The sequence below is a fragment of the Zonotrichia leucophrys genome, chromosome 4 (genome assembly GCF_028769735.1).
Source record: "Zonotrichia leucophrys gambelii isolate GWCS_2022_RI chromosome 4, RI_Zleu_2.0, whole genome shotgun sequence".
Classification (NCBI taxonomy): domain Eukaryota; kingdom Metazoa; phylum Chordata; class Aves; order Passeriformes; family Passerellidae; genus Zonotrichia; species Zonotrichia leucophrys.
In genome coordinates this window covers 37,907,474-37,921,144 of record NC_088173.1, presented here as the reverse complement: position 1 = coordinate 37,921,144, position 13,671 = coordinate 37,907,474, and the positions used below count along the sequence as shown (strand labels likewise).

At 39.0% G+C, this 13,671-nt stretch overlaps 1 protein-coding gene across 6 annotated transcripts in view; it reads right to left on the bottom strand.

Annotated features, from left to right (window-relative positions):
- Positions 1–13,671, bottom strand: part of MAPK10 (mitogen-activated protein kinase 10) — a 146,397-nt gene that overhangs the window by 61,459 nt on the left and 71,267 nt on the right. For all 6 annotated transcript variants that reach the window (XM_064711183.1, XM_064711186.1, XM_064711185.1 and 3 more), the window contains one exon: positions 8,817–8,986. In XM_064711183.1, coding sequence (XP_064567253.1) covers positions 8,817–8,986 — 170 coding nt within the window. The remainder of the gene's footprint in view (positions 1–8,816; positions 8,987–13,671) is intronic.

The following is a 13,671-nucleotide window of genomic DNA, read 5'->3' as shown; positions in this document are numbered from 1 at the left end:
GATAAACCTGCTATTTTTGGGACCTACAAACTGGAATAGAAACCAGCTACTATCTTACTATTATTCCCTCCCAACCATAATTTAAAAGACTTGCTTGCTTGCCTGACAAACAGAACAAAAGCTGTCACTTGGGTGAATAAGAAATGCTATTTCATTTTTCTTGCTGCATTTCTCAAATGATTAAAAACCAAAATTCAAGAGTGGAATAAAAGTGTACTGCTACCAATCATTCACCTACAATGGGATAATCATGGGAGAAAAAGGGTAAGAAGTTTAACCCTAAAAGGCTGCTCAAATTCTTGTTTCCCCCCAAACTAACCCTGCAATCTCTACAAGGCTGTTCTAAGCAGACAAAACCAGCACATTTTACCTGCTGCATTACAAGCCAAAACGTCTTTTTCCAGTGGGAACAAAAGGAAAACTATTAGGTGTTGCATAGAGGTAAAACCTTACAAAGAGAAGGCCATGTAAAATCATGGCTGAGGCCTGCAAATTTGGATATGTAGAAGAGGACTATGGGAAAGAGACGCAGCTGAATTAGGGGTAGAAAAACGAGTCATATAACCCTAGCATGTTCACAAAGTGGTGTATGGTGGTTGGCTGAATTATGTTTGTTAAGATTTAATCCTGTGTAACTGAGAAAGGCCTGACTGCTTTAAAATGCCTGGTTTTTGCAATAAAGCAACTCTCCTTTGCACCTGCCCGGGGACTCTGTGTCTCTTCGGACCCTCACCCCACAATTAGGTTTTTGAGTTGCCACATTACACCAGAAATTTCAATACTTAGTTGTTTAAACAGAATTTTAAAACACTATTTGAAGCCAGGAAAGAAAAAAAAGATAAAAAACCAACCAACCCCCTCAAAAGAAATTCCACACAAATAACACCCACAAACAAACCAACCAACTCCTCCATGTCCTATTTTTGAATTGCAAAGTGACTCCTGCATTTGACTCTTCCTACTTTCTGCTTCCCTTTCTAACTATCTGTATCTACTGCAGACTTCTGCCCACTCTTTGTTTTCCCACTCATGTCATAACAGACATGCCTTGCATTGTTCACAAATTTCACCCAGGCTTCACACAGAATATCTTGTTTCATACTGTCTTTCTATCTTCTACAACTACTTTTTAATTTTTTTGGGCTGTCACTGGCTCTTATGATTGTCTAAGGACAGCTCCTGGGACCAAGCACAATATATTGCTTTCTGTAAAGCACCATGAATATCTGTAGACTACATTCATCTTAGAGAATAAATATCAGCAATACATGCTGACAAAGAAAATTTAATTACCTGAGCTGCATTTCTTTCCAGACTGGTTCTAGTTTTTTCTATTTCTGCTTCCACTGCTCCTTTGTTTTGATGCCTGCCCTTTTATTTAGGTGCTCTGTCCTATTGCCCCACTTCCCCGATGCCATGTGGCCATGGCCATTCTCCTACCGCAGGAGAAACCCCTTGGTGCTAAGAGGGAACAGAAGTGCTTTGTGCAATTGGTCTCATGTGAAACACATGGTGATGATCAGTGATGATGATGCAAGGGTGCTCATGTCAGTGGGGATGGGATTTCAGGGGAATGACAGGGAAGGATAAGCCTGAAGTCTCTTAAGGAGCAGCCACAAGGCACTGACAGGAGTTAATGCCAATCCTGGATTTCCAGAAGGAGCAAAGAGAGCCTTGAAAAAAAATCTGTCCAGTAAGTCGCATCATAGTAGCGACCCAGGACAAATGTGAGAAAAGGGAGATCTGTCAGCAACCAAAAGGAAGCCTTTTACAGTGTAGGAACAGATAGGCACCTGACATCTGTAAGGAGGGTTTGAAAATATCACTGTCTAAAAGTGTAAATTAAATGGAGTTTCTAACCAACTTAAGTTTCACAATCATCAGTTACTTCCCTGCAGACACAGAATTTACCAGCAGCTGATACATTTTTAAATGGCTCCAAGGGCACCACAGGTCTCCAGCCACAGCTGTGAACTAACCTGCTCTGTGCCTGAGAGTTGCACCAATCCAGCTGAAAACCCTGGCTGCCAGGGCTCTCAAATGAGCCTGACTCTGCCTTTGCAGTACTGAATCTGCGACCAGGTAAAGGGAGCATTGCTGCCAGGGTTCACAGAAACAGATTGCACAGACATGGCTCCCTCACAAACTTATTTGTTTTTTCCCCCCATAAACCTGCAGAGTATAAATATGGAATAGATTTTTCCTGCTTAACTGATGTAGTCATGGAAACCCTACGAGTTCTTTAAGGAGAAAGGAGTCAAAAAAGGACATAGAAATATAGGCAGTGTATTTTAGAGACAGAGGGCATGATTTCCTTGCTATAAAAGAATACTGTAGCACATTTTATTACATACAATTTGTGATTACCACTACATTTTAAATTTTAGATTTCTCTCTACAAGCAAAGGGAAATGAAACAAAAGACAAATGTGAAATATGTGGTGAATCCCTGCCTACTAGGAATCTCTGCATTCTGATAGAAAAAGGACATTAACAAAACAAAAAAAAAGAAATTAAGAAATATTTTTGGGTATATCCTTTTTCTTTTTTTGCCTCTTTCTCACTTATAGACAGTTGTAGTAGATAGAAGCGTGAAGAATCAAAGCAAACAATGACTCAAACACAATCCATCTGTCCTATTTTTTAGATGTTATGTATAGTTTGTCACATGGCAACAGTTCTCTGTGATCCTAACAGCAGTTCCTTCCATATCCAAGCTCAGTTCTTTGCTGCAAGAGCACTCCAAGACATGGCCTCTTCCTCCCACTCCATATGCAAGCAAACTGTCTGTGGATATGTGTTAATATGCAAACTCTAATAAATCAGCTTGAGAAACACAAATCTGACCAACTTAAGCACCTCAATATTCTGGAGGTCAAATACAGAGAGATACTCAGCCTTTGCTGCACCCACTGGGAATCTCTCAGCACCTGAAAATTCACATGCTGGTGATACAGATTCCCAATACAACCTGGGAATCTGCTGTGTCTCTCAAGAACCGAGGCAGAGATACATCAGAACTACAAAGCAGAATGTGGTGTTTCACATGTACACAAGATCAATGGGCGACCAAATACACACAGTTTTTGGTGTTTCAAAGTAACAACATGCTAGAAAATCCAAAGAATACCACAGTGTAACTGCAAACTGGGGTCCTGCAATGTACAAATGAATGAGAGAGGTTTGAAGCTTGCTGTGAGTTTAACTTCTGGTATTGCAACAAGAATTTCCCAAAATGTAAAAAAAAACCAAAAAAAACCAAAAAAAACCCCAAAAAAATTTACAAAAAGGAGGAAAAAATTTAAATCATCATGTGCTGCCATGCATACAGGATGATATTAGCAATGGGAAACATGGCAGAATTTGTTCATACTGGAATGCTTATTTCACTATCAGTACAGCAACAGTTCCCAGAGCAAAGGGACAGCTATTTTCTACATTCTTCTCATAGAACACACTTGTAAAACTCTCTAAAAGTTGTTTTCAGAAACCTCCTCGAGAGCAGGATGTCAAAGCACATCAGCAAAGCACACAACAGCTTGAGGAAGAGAACGCTGGCTGAACTAATGGACACAATTTGAAGAATCTACAACAGAATGGGATCAATCTGCAGTGCCAGCCAACAGAAGTTTAAGCACAAAAATCTGCAAGATGTAAGTGTAACTGGAATGAAAGCAACCAAACTCATGACATGTGCTCAGTTCTGCTTCACATGGGACTCTGGGGCTGACAGAATTAATGCTGCCACTCTCTTCAGGGCCACTGAAATTCTAGGCTTATCCAAATACATTGTTCACCCCCTTTTGCCTCTGAATGACATGTATTCTTTGTTCTCCTCTTCTGAGGAAAATTAGTGATTGATCCCACAGAGAACAGCACTGAACTTCAATGGAGCTATACCAGTTTATACATGCACAAATGTTGATCTCTATCAGGAAATACAGTATTTCAATTCAGTGACACAAAGAAATCAAAACAGTATTGCTGGGATAGCAAGGCCATGATAGAGAAAAATATTCAAGTCTCGAAACTTGAATACACCAGCGTCCAGCTAAACAGTACAAATAAAATTGTGTATTAGCTGTAAGACACTGATATGACCATTATTCTTTGTGTTTTTCCCACTGCACTGCAGCAAAAGTGTGAGCTTGGAATTGATTATGGTCAGAAGCAGGAACTGCTCTTTTCTATGGCTTTTACCATTATTCCTATTGCAGTATCCCTTGAGATCCTTATAGCCAGCCCAGAAGTCAATGGTGCTACACAAAACCAGAACTGAAGGATAATCATTGTACAAAAGAGCTCAAGTGTTTCTGCACCTTATAGTGGACAATACTTGTCACATTTCCCCTCCAGCCTTTGAACACTCTGGGAAGTGGCTGAGTCATCACCCCTGCAGGTATTGAAAAAGAAGTGCAGATGTGGCACCTGGGGACATGGTTTAGTGATGGACAGTGCTGGGGGAACTGCTGGACTCAGTGATCTTCAGGGTATTTTCCAACCTAAATGATTCTGTGGTGCTGTGATTACTTTAGCGAAAGAATCAGCAGATTTATAAGCTACAACAAGCACCACCATCACCACAGGCTGCTCTGAAAGAACTCTGTACTCCACAAGATTCAACCACCAAATTACAATTAAATCAGCAAAGGAGAACCTATGGTAATATTAGGCAACACAGGAAGCTTTTTATTGTCTTGCTGGCTCTACCTATTACAGGGAACACTAAAAGATTGTTATCTCCTTTAGGTTCAGGCTCAAAAGTATTATCAAACCCTCTAATTCAAAGAAAGATATCTGCAGTACATTTCCCAGTTTACTACTTCAGGAATATATTTACAGTCTCCTCTATATCTGCAGGTGAGTTGTCTTTCTAAATTTATAATGCACTCACTGAAAAGCTCTCATAAAAGCATAATACCTGCTCCCATATCCTCCACTCCAACATTACTCACACAGAAACTTTCTGCACCAACAAGACAGAATAAAGCCCGTCCCAGCCAACTCCTCCAGTCCAGCTGACACATCATTAGACCACATCTCAACATCATGCAGCATGAAAGCTTGTGCTCACTTTTAAGAAAAGACCAAGATTATAGATTTCAGCTGAAAGGCATCATCAGACTCATTTATTTGATGTTCACTCAGACAACTTAGTTTTCAAAGCTGTAACTAACTTTCTCCTGATAATACACACAGGCATAGCCACCATGCGATGATAAACCAGGCCAAATGTCTTCTATAAGGTACTGCTAAGATTTTAATTACTTGTGTCCTCAAGCCTGTAAGTGATGTCTTCCCTATCTGCCTCAGAAACCTGGACTTCACCCTTGCTTCAATCGTAAATTCAAAAGCTGTCAGAGGCCCTTCAAATTGCTTTTGAAATATTTCTGTACAACACCATTTTTCTAGACATCACAGGCAGTATCAAAAATATCACAGGCAACATAAAAATGATGACTTGCAAACCACAGCAGAAAACCTACAGATCAATTACCTTGCTTCCAGGCAAAAAGCACTCATCTAAACCATAAAGAAACACCCACTCCAACATCAGCATATTTCTGTTGATTTTATGGAACATGAGAATTCCTCTCCATTCACCATCACCCACCATGCACAAACCCAAGATGAAAGTGACCTGCCACTCTTTCTCAGCCCCTTGCAAACTGAGGTAGGGGTCAACTCCCTTCTAACATTGCAGAAGGGTATCAGCTGCTTCTTCTCTCAGCAGTTTAATGGCACATATCTCATTAAACTCAGAAAACTGTTTTCTGTTTCTATGACAGACTCAAGGATGAACTAGTGTGGTCACAGGCCTGTGCAGTTTGTACAACTACAGTTTGCTCTAATAAACACCAAGCTGTGTTTCAGCCACTCCCCATTGTCATCATGCCTGTAATAACAACATGATAATGATATGCAAACACACTCTTTATAGGCTTTCTCACAGATGTCAGTGTGATGTACAGTGGGGAAACAGCCTACACTTTGATAAAGAGTAGTGTTTGCAGGGTGAAGAGCAGCTTCCCTGCTCAAGATATTCCAAGCATCTTGTTTTCTTTCCTTCTTTCGGCTGCTAAAATTATTTTGTGAACATAGTTAACACAAAACCCATTAAAAGAGACCAAAGATAAATTTCCAAAGATCCTACATATACTATGTCTGTATAAATACCATTTCCTCACTGGATTTATAATTATTACACATGGGCACAATTATAACAATCACACCACATGGTTTTGTCTTTTCCACATAATTCACTAAATTATCATCTCATGAAGATTTAATATCTTTAATGCTTCCATATGAAGAAAATAATTTTTTTCTTTGATGTAATTTTCAGCACTACCCAGTGAAATCAAGTCCCTACTTTTTCATAACCACATTTCCTGCTTCCTGTGCCTGCTTCTTTTCCTCGACATAAATTGTTTTCCACTGACATTTTCCTGCTTATCTTGAAACCTTTTCATAGAACTGTGTGGGAAGGTTTCAGTATTCTGTGGCTTTGCCTAGGAACCCTGCAACACCTTCCAGAGCCTGCAAAAATCAGCCTCTCCCCCTAAGAGGAGTTAGCATTCAGCAGCCCTGCTCCATCACTCCATAAAACCAAGTGTCACTATGCACCACAGCTGTCTCCAGTAGCTGGGCAGCCAGCTATTCCACTCAATGAGAGGTATGTCCTTTCCTATAGTTATCCTGAAGGAAAATCCAGAAAGTGTCCATGCCCTGACAAGACTGAGCCTAAACTCCTCTGTGCCTGCCCTTGGCAGAGGGAACAATCAGAAATCACCATTTGGCTTCTACACTTCTCCTAATTCTGGCAGGAAGGGACAGAATTGCATCCCAGATCTGTGACACTTCTTGAACAAGCCATTGAGTATAAACAGAGCCACTGGATCTGAAAGAAGCTATGACATAGGTTTTCCCTGCTGTTTTCATAGAGGCACTCCTTGTGGCTATTCTTTGCAAAGGAACAAGACAAGCAGGGCAGGTCACCTCCACCAGAGCATGCTGTGCTGCATAAATAGGCAGGTTTCCGGTATTTTTTTACCTTAATCAGCTTTTTCTAGATGTAACTCTATTTCCATCTAAATAGAGTAAGCTTCTACAGTAGAAACTTATTCTAATAAAGTTTACTGTGTAAGCTTATAAATATGAGGTAATGAGAAACTTACACAACTGAGGATGTTTCTTATAATGTATTGTTTTCTCTTAGCTAAACTACAAATATTTATCTCCTAATTGTTTTCTCATTAATTTATCACTTCACAATTGATTCTTCACAATTTGCTGATGGATGGTTTATTGTATTTCTGATAAATTCTGCCTTACAACAGGCAGTTTAGCATGTAACACAAACTAAGAAAAAAATGCTCATTATCATCCCCATCTATTGTGTAATATTTCTATATCTCTGTCACCAAAAAGCCTCTTATGGCCTCTCCATGCTACTCACCATTTCAGAGAATTTGTGTTAACTTTCACTTGAACTTGCTTGTTTTCGGATTTGATTTTCTTTCCTAAGAAATTCTTAAATTTTGCTGTCAACTCTTAGTATGAAAGTAACATTCACAGGATGCCTTTGATTTTATTTAGCTAATTTTTCTATTTTTTGCTGCTCACAATTGATCATTACAGCAATTCAGTTGCAGAGAGGTTCAACAAAAGTTGATTTTCCTCTGAAACAAATAGAGGATAGAAAGGAGGAAGAAAAACCATCTTTGCCTTATATGAAATTGAAAAAACAGTGCAAAATTAATTTCAGCAGTACTGAACCCAAAATAGGCCTCTTTTCCAAAACTGATTTAAAAGCAACCTTGAGTTGTTTCGTGTTTAAGATAAGGAATATGGTGCATGGTCATTTAGGTCAATCTTTGGACTTGCATGGTCTCAAAGTATGCTAAACACTGGAAGTGATGGACTGAGACATAAGGGTGTGCTGTCAGTGCTGTTACACTGGCAATCATGGTGCCAATGCCAACAATCCATGCAAAAACATTTGCCACTGGATTAAAGGAACCTCTTGCTTTACCACTGCCTACACCTGTAAAGTAACACATATTATATCAAATTCAGGAAAAAAAAACCAGTGACAGACGTGACAGATGAAATTAAGATTTCACCTTTGATCAAGATATAGATAAAATATTGTTATAGCTACCCAAATGTCTCATAATTAAACAGGCAACAAATGCTTGCACAGACATTTAAATACAAGCCACAGATATTTAAAAGCCATGTCTAAAAATGCAGAGGCAAAAGCCATCCAGGATTCCACAACTTTTGAACATGATAAATTCAAATTGCATTGTTTAGGAGAGCTACTGAATTCATCTTTTGTTCACATTATTCACATCACTGCAACATCACTTTTAAGAAATAAAGGAAACATTAGCAGTTACCTCTATTTCAAAGGCTTCCACCCTGAACATCTGAGAATGCTATGGGATGTGACAAGTTTCTGAATTGCTCTCAGTGACTTTCACTGTACAAAGACTAAAATTACGGGCTTTTCTTGGGATATTATTTGCACTGCCTCTGGAAATAGAGCCTCAGTTGTCAATTATGATAAGATCTCTCTCCTGCTTTCTTGCTAGTTGCATTTTGCTGTGTGGAGAAACAAACCCAGTGCTATCACTCTCACCAGCCGGGGAATTTATTAGCAAACCACTGGGCTCCTTCTGCTTCGGGATGTCTGTTGCCTGACTGCTATTTTTGCAATTTTAGACAACAGCTGTGGCTGGCAAACTGTGAGGAGATGCAAAATGCCAATTCTGTTTCCAAGCATCATAAGAGAAAGTGCTGATACTCACCAAACTATTCCCTGAGCCCCAGAGCCAATAGGTTTCAAGTTCTGGTAGCGTTTGAGGACTGTGAAGGTCGAGTCACCTACTTCCACGCTGTAGAACTGGTTGTCAACTTTGCTTTTGCTCATGTTGTAATGTTTGGCAATATATGACACATCCACTTGTTTCCCAAATCCCTGTTGTATAGAAGAAGGGAAGGGGAGAGGGGTTGGTAAAAACAGAGAAACCAAGGCTGGTAAAGCATTAGAATACTGATAAAGCACTGTCAGCCTAATTTTTCAATATAAATTATTGTCATTTTCGTCTCATTTTCATAAAGACTGTACCAAATCTTCTTTCATGCAGGCAGCCACCATCAAAAGGCACTGATTAAAGAAAACCAGTTAAAGAATTCTCCAGCTGATGTTGGTGACACAGCCACTGCCAACTACTGGTCTCTGCCTGCCATCACTCCTGCCTCATGACTACTGGTTATGTGCTCATGCTGATTCTGCCCTCATTTGTTTTACAATTAATTTAAAATAAGATGACTTTCATCAGTGTGGAAATGGGACAAGAGACACAGGAATCAGGCCTTTCATTATGGACCAGACAGAGCAAGCAAATGTATTCCTATGAGTGCTAAAACTTTCCCTGAGCACGTGATAAAGGCCTTGAGAACCTTCCAACAGGGGTTTCAAAAGAAACAGAGCAGTAAATGAGACAAGCTGTGACCCAAAATGGCTCAGTATCATGGAGATTCATCCAGAAGCTCCAGAGGTCTTCAAGAGTTCTGGTTTCCTAAGGATAGGAGGGAGGACTGCTCTCGTGACCTAACAAATGCAGCAAACACCAATTTTCATGACACAAAACCAAGCACTGTAGCTAGCACTGCACAGCAGTGCTCCTCCCCTAAACTGTAAAATTAAAAACCAATAATTTTTACAAGACTTAAAAAACCCTCCCTCAAATTTGTAAAACTACCATGCAGCAAGTTACATTATAACCCCTTTATGACTACTGCTGAGCTCAGTTCCCCATGGACTACAGAGCAAATTTATAGTAATTTGAGATTAAAATCAGAATTAAGTGCTTGTAATTAAGGATTCTATAGTACATGATTCTGAGCACAGGATGCAAAAGCTCAACATATTACAACAGAACTGCCCTAAAAGAGTTGACATTTCAGCTATGGAAGCCAAGACATGCCCAAATGCCTTCCATAAAGCAAACCCAAAACAAAGCTATGCCTCTGTCTATGCATTTTTTTTTTCAGTGCTCCCAAACACAGCTTATAAATTTTCTTATTTGCTCTATTATAAATTTCTTTCCCCCAAAAAAATCTGAATGACCAAATGCATTATGTGTTTATGGACTACTAAGTTGAAATGTGATGAACCTGGGAAAAAAGTAAAGTTGACTTTGATTACATTACTCATTCAATTAAAAAGGACATCTTTCCAGTGTTCCAAAAATCTGGCCATTAAAAACAGATTACTGACCTTGCAAAGAACTTGGATTTTAAGGTTTGCCTTGGAAAAATTATTTTTTTTTTGTCCATTATCTGACTGGAAGGCCCTTTGGTATTGGACAGCATCATCCTAAACACCCCATTTAGAGACTTTGAAACATTTTAATAAATGCAGCTCTTCATTCAAACACAAAATCCCATCTTAGAAGACCAAGTGGAAACTTTAACTTGTTCTTCAAATATTGTAAGGTGGAGAGCAGGGGAGGCCTTGCCCTAACACAAAAAGTGAGAGATTTATGGACACTGACACAGTGCTAAATTGAAGCTTCCAGAGAGTGAAATAATTCCAAAAGAGGTTTGAATTTTTCTCACTGGAAGACAAAACAGGCTGCATCTGATTCACACTGTGTAGCCTTAATCTTAAAATGTCTTCCATTCTGTGAAGAGAGATGCATAAATTTGGCTATTCAGCTCAGGTATTCATACCAGACCTGAAACTGGGAGGGGGTTTTTTGGGTTTTTAATAACATGCTCCTGATTGACAGGAATTTCACAACTCCCTCTGGCTAGACAAGCACATTTGGAGCGTGTTTTTCCTGATGTCATTATCAGAACAATGCAGGACATATTCAGCATTAACACCCATTACTCTGAAACCAATGTTTATATATAAAGTGTCAGCATAAAAATTGCATTCCTGAGTGAGCCTGACTCATATCCAGCTCCTCTGGAAGTACAGAGTGAAATTTTAAAACAAATTGGATGACTGTGTTAAGGATTGGATGAGCCAGGCCTGCCACAACTTGTTTGTGTCCTCACTCCCAACCTACCTGACAGCTCCTTGTGTGGCATGGAGCTGCATGGGAGCACATATTTTATCACTCTGTGTCTAGAATAAAAATTACTTGCTTTTAAGTTAGCCTGACCGTGTGAACTACTAGCCTCAGGAAACTCAAGCTGCGTACAGCGGGGTTTCTGAACTGCTGCAGTTTCAGCAGCTGGTTCTTTTAAATCCAGAAATGTCTTGAAAATCAATTAAAACAGCTGAGAAGAACCATTCTGTAGCACCTCAGTTACAAGGGTAATTAACATATCCAATTACTTCAGTCAACAGCAATTAAAGTTGTGGACCCACAAGACCACAACTGATAAGAAAACGTGAATGTCCCCATGATGTCCTGAATCTGCTCCTAATTGTGTGACAGAGGGAAAGATAAAGACTGTTTTATTTTTCATTGAATAATTTTTTTCTTTTTAGATTAGTATCTTTTTCTCTACTTAAAAATTTGTGCCCCATAAAGTCTTTGATAGAAAACAAACACCAAGCATTACTTGGAAAAATTCAAGGCAGGCTGATTTAGTTTGAAGTTTACTTCAAGCAGAATGCCTCCTCTGAGTGACAAAAATTTCAGCTTTGTGGACAGGCCATGATCTAAGCTGCCTCCTTGCTCTGCAGGAGCAAAACCCACACTGCTATAAAACTACCAAAAAAAAAAAAAAAAACCAAAACAAACCTCTACTCTATATTTTCCAATTTTTACCAAAGCCTAAACAAGCAAAACAAAAGCACTGCAAGGTTACTGATGCCCTCTGCACTGCTTACTTTCATAACAACAGGAGATGAGTGATATAACTATCCTTGTCATGAAGCTGACTTAAACCAAATCCCTAAGTCAATGAATTAACACCATTATTGAATTAATCACATTTGATCAGATCCCCAAGCCAAGCTGACACATAATCAAGAACCTTCTCTGGTTGATTCCACAGCCACTTGCTATTGAGGACAAGGAAATGGCAGTTTTGTTTCACTCCAAAATTAAGATAAAAAATCTTCTCCCTTTAGCAAGGAAATTCATACTCTTTATAGAGCATGTCAATGTTAGTTTTAGTTTCCAATCCTGATGAAAAAGTTCTTCTCCCAGTCTTCAAATTCACATAGCTCATCTTAAAGAAGCCTACACACTACATTTTGTTCCCCTGTTACATCCTCAGTGCTCATTTAAAGCCCTTCCAGAAGCCTTGGTGTTGGTACAGATACTGATATTCCCCCAGATGCCCCTCTGTACATCACTAAGCTATTTCACGTTCAGGTTTTACTGCACAGTGCTTACAAGTCCTGTACAAACAGCTTAAGTTAAAGATTTGATTATGTGGCATCAGAAAGGAACCCAGGGCTAGGAATTTCCAGTACACACCCTTCTGTAGATGCACCTAACCATAAACTCCTTTCAAATGTGATTGAGGCTAACATCATAAGAAACCAGGAATTAGCACTTCATTAAGAACTAGATGGGGGAAGGAAGTTTATAGATATACATTGCAATAGGGATACCACAGTAAAAATGTATAAGTCTCATAGAGTAAAGTGAATCACAGTGAGTTAATATATTTTCAGGTGAACTTCAAATGAACTTGGGCAAGCTACAATACTGAGGCCCCAGAACAACAGTAAACATTGAAGCTGTGAAACTTTGAAGAAAACTCATCTAAGCTTCTCAGCCCTCTGTGTAAGATGAAAGATTATTCCTCAGAGACAAAGCGTGCATGGAAATGCCATTTGTTCTCAGTTTCCATAAACATTTGGACAATGAAATTACATTACTTCAGCACTGAGACGAACTTAGCCTTCATTTTATATGTACAAAAATGCATGAACCATTACTTTCTCCTTTCAGTACCTAATTGAAAACTTCTAGTGCACACACACACACATTCCCCAATGCCATTCTCTTTCCTCCATACTGGGAAATTTAAGAGTAAGAGAAGTGAAAGTTTCTAAGCCCTGAAAACCTAACTATCCTTGTTAGCTCACATAAGCACGTAGCCATATTTGCAATGATGTTTTCTTAGTAATCTGACAAGTGAGAAAGAGAAAAGAAAATAAACTGTCAAGACTCAAGCATCTGAGATGAAGGAAAAAGATACTCCCACCATTGCTAATTGCTTAGAGAGCATGTATTTTGCTTTCAAAGGACAAGTATTTAAAAATTCAGTGGAACTCAACTTACTCAATAACTTACACAGAGCTACAAATGGTATTCCTTTCCTTTCTTTCAGAGTACAGAGAGCAAGAGAGTTAAAAAGCCCAACAGAAACAAAATTATGTTATTTTCTATATTGTAAGGTGAATTGCTTCCTGATATCCCATTTTATTTGTCCATTTCTATCCTACAAAATAACTATATTTATCATATTTTACAGACAGACTTTTGTTTCTGAACACCATTCCCTCTATTATTAACAAACCCAAAATATGGTAATATATTGGAGCTCAGCATCTCATACATTTCAGCTTTTATAAATACAAACCATGCTAGCAGCAATTTAAGGCAAATTGCTCTCCCTTGCATCTCCAAGACAGTGAGCACTGTCACAGATTCTGCTAGCAGCATCAGCAGAGGGGAAACT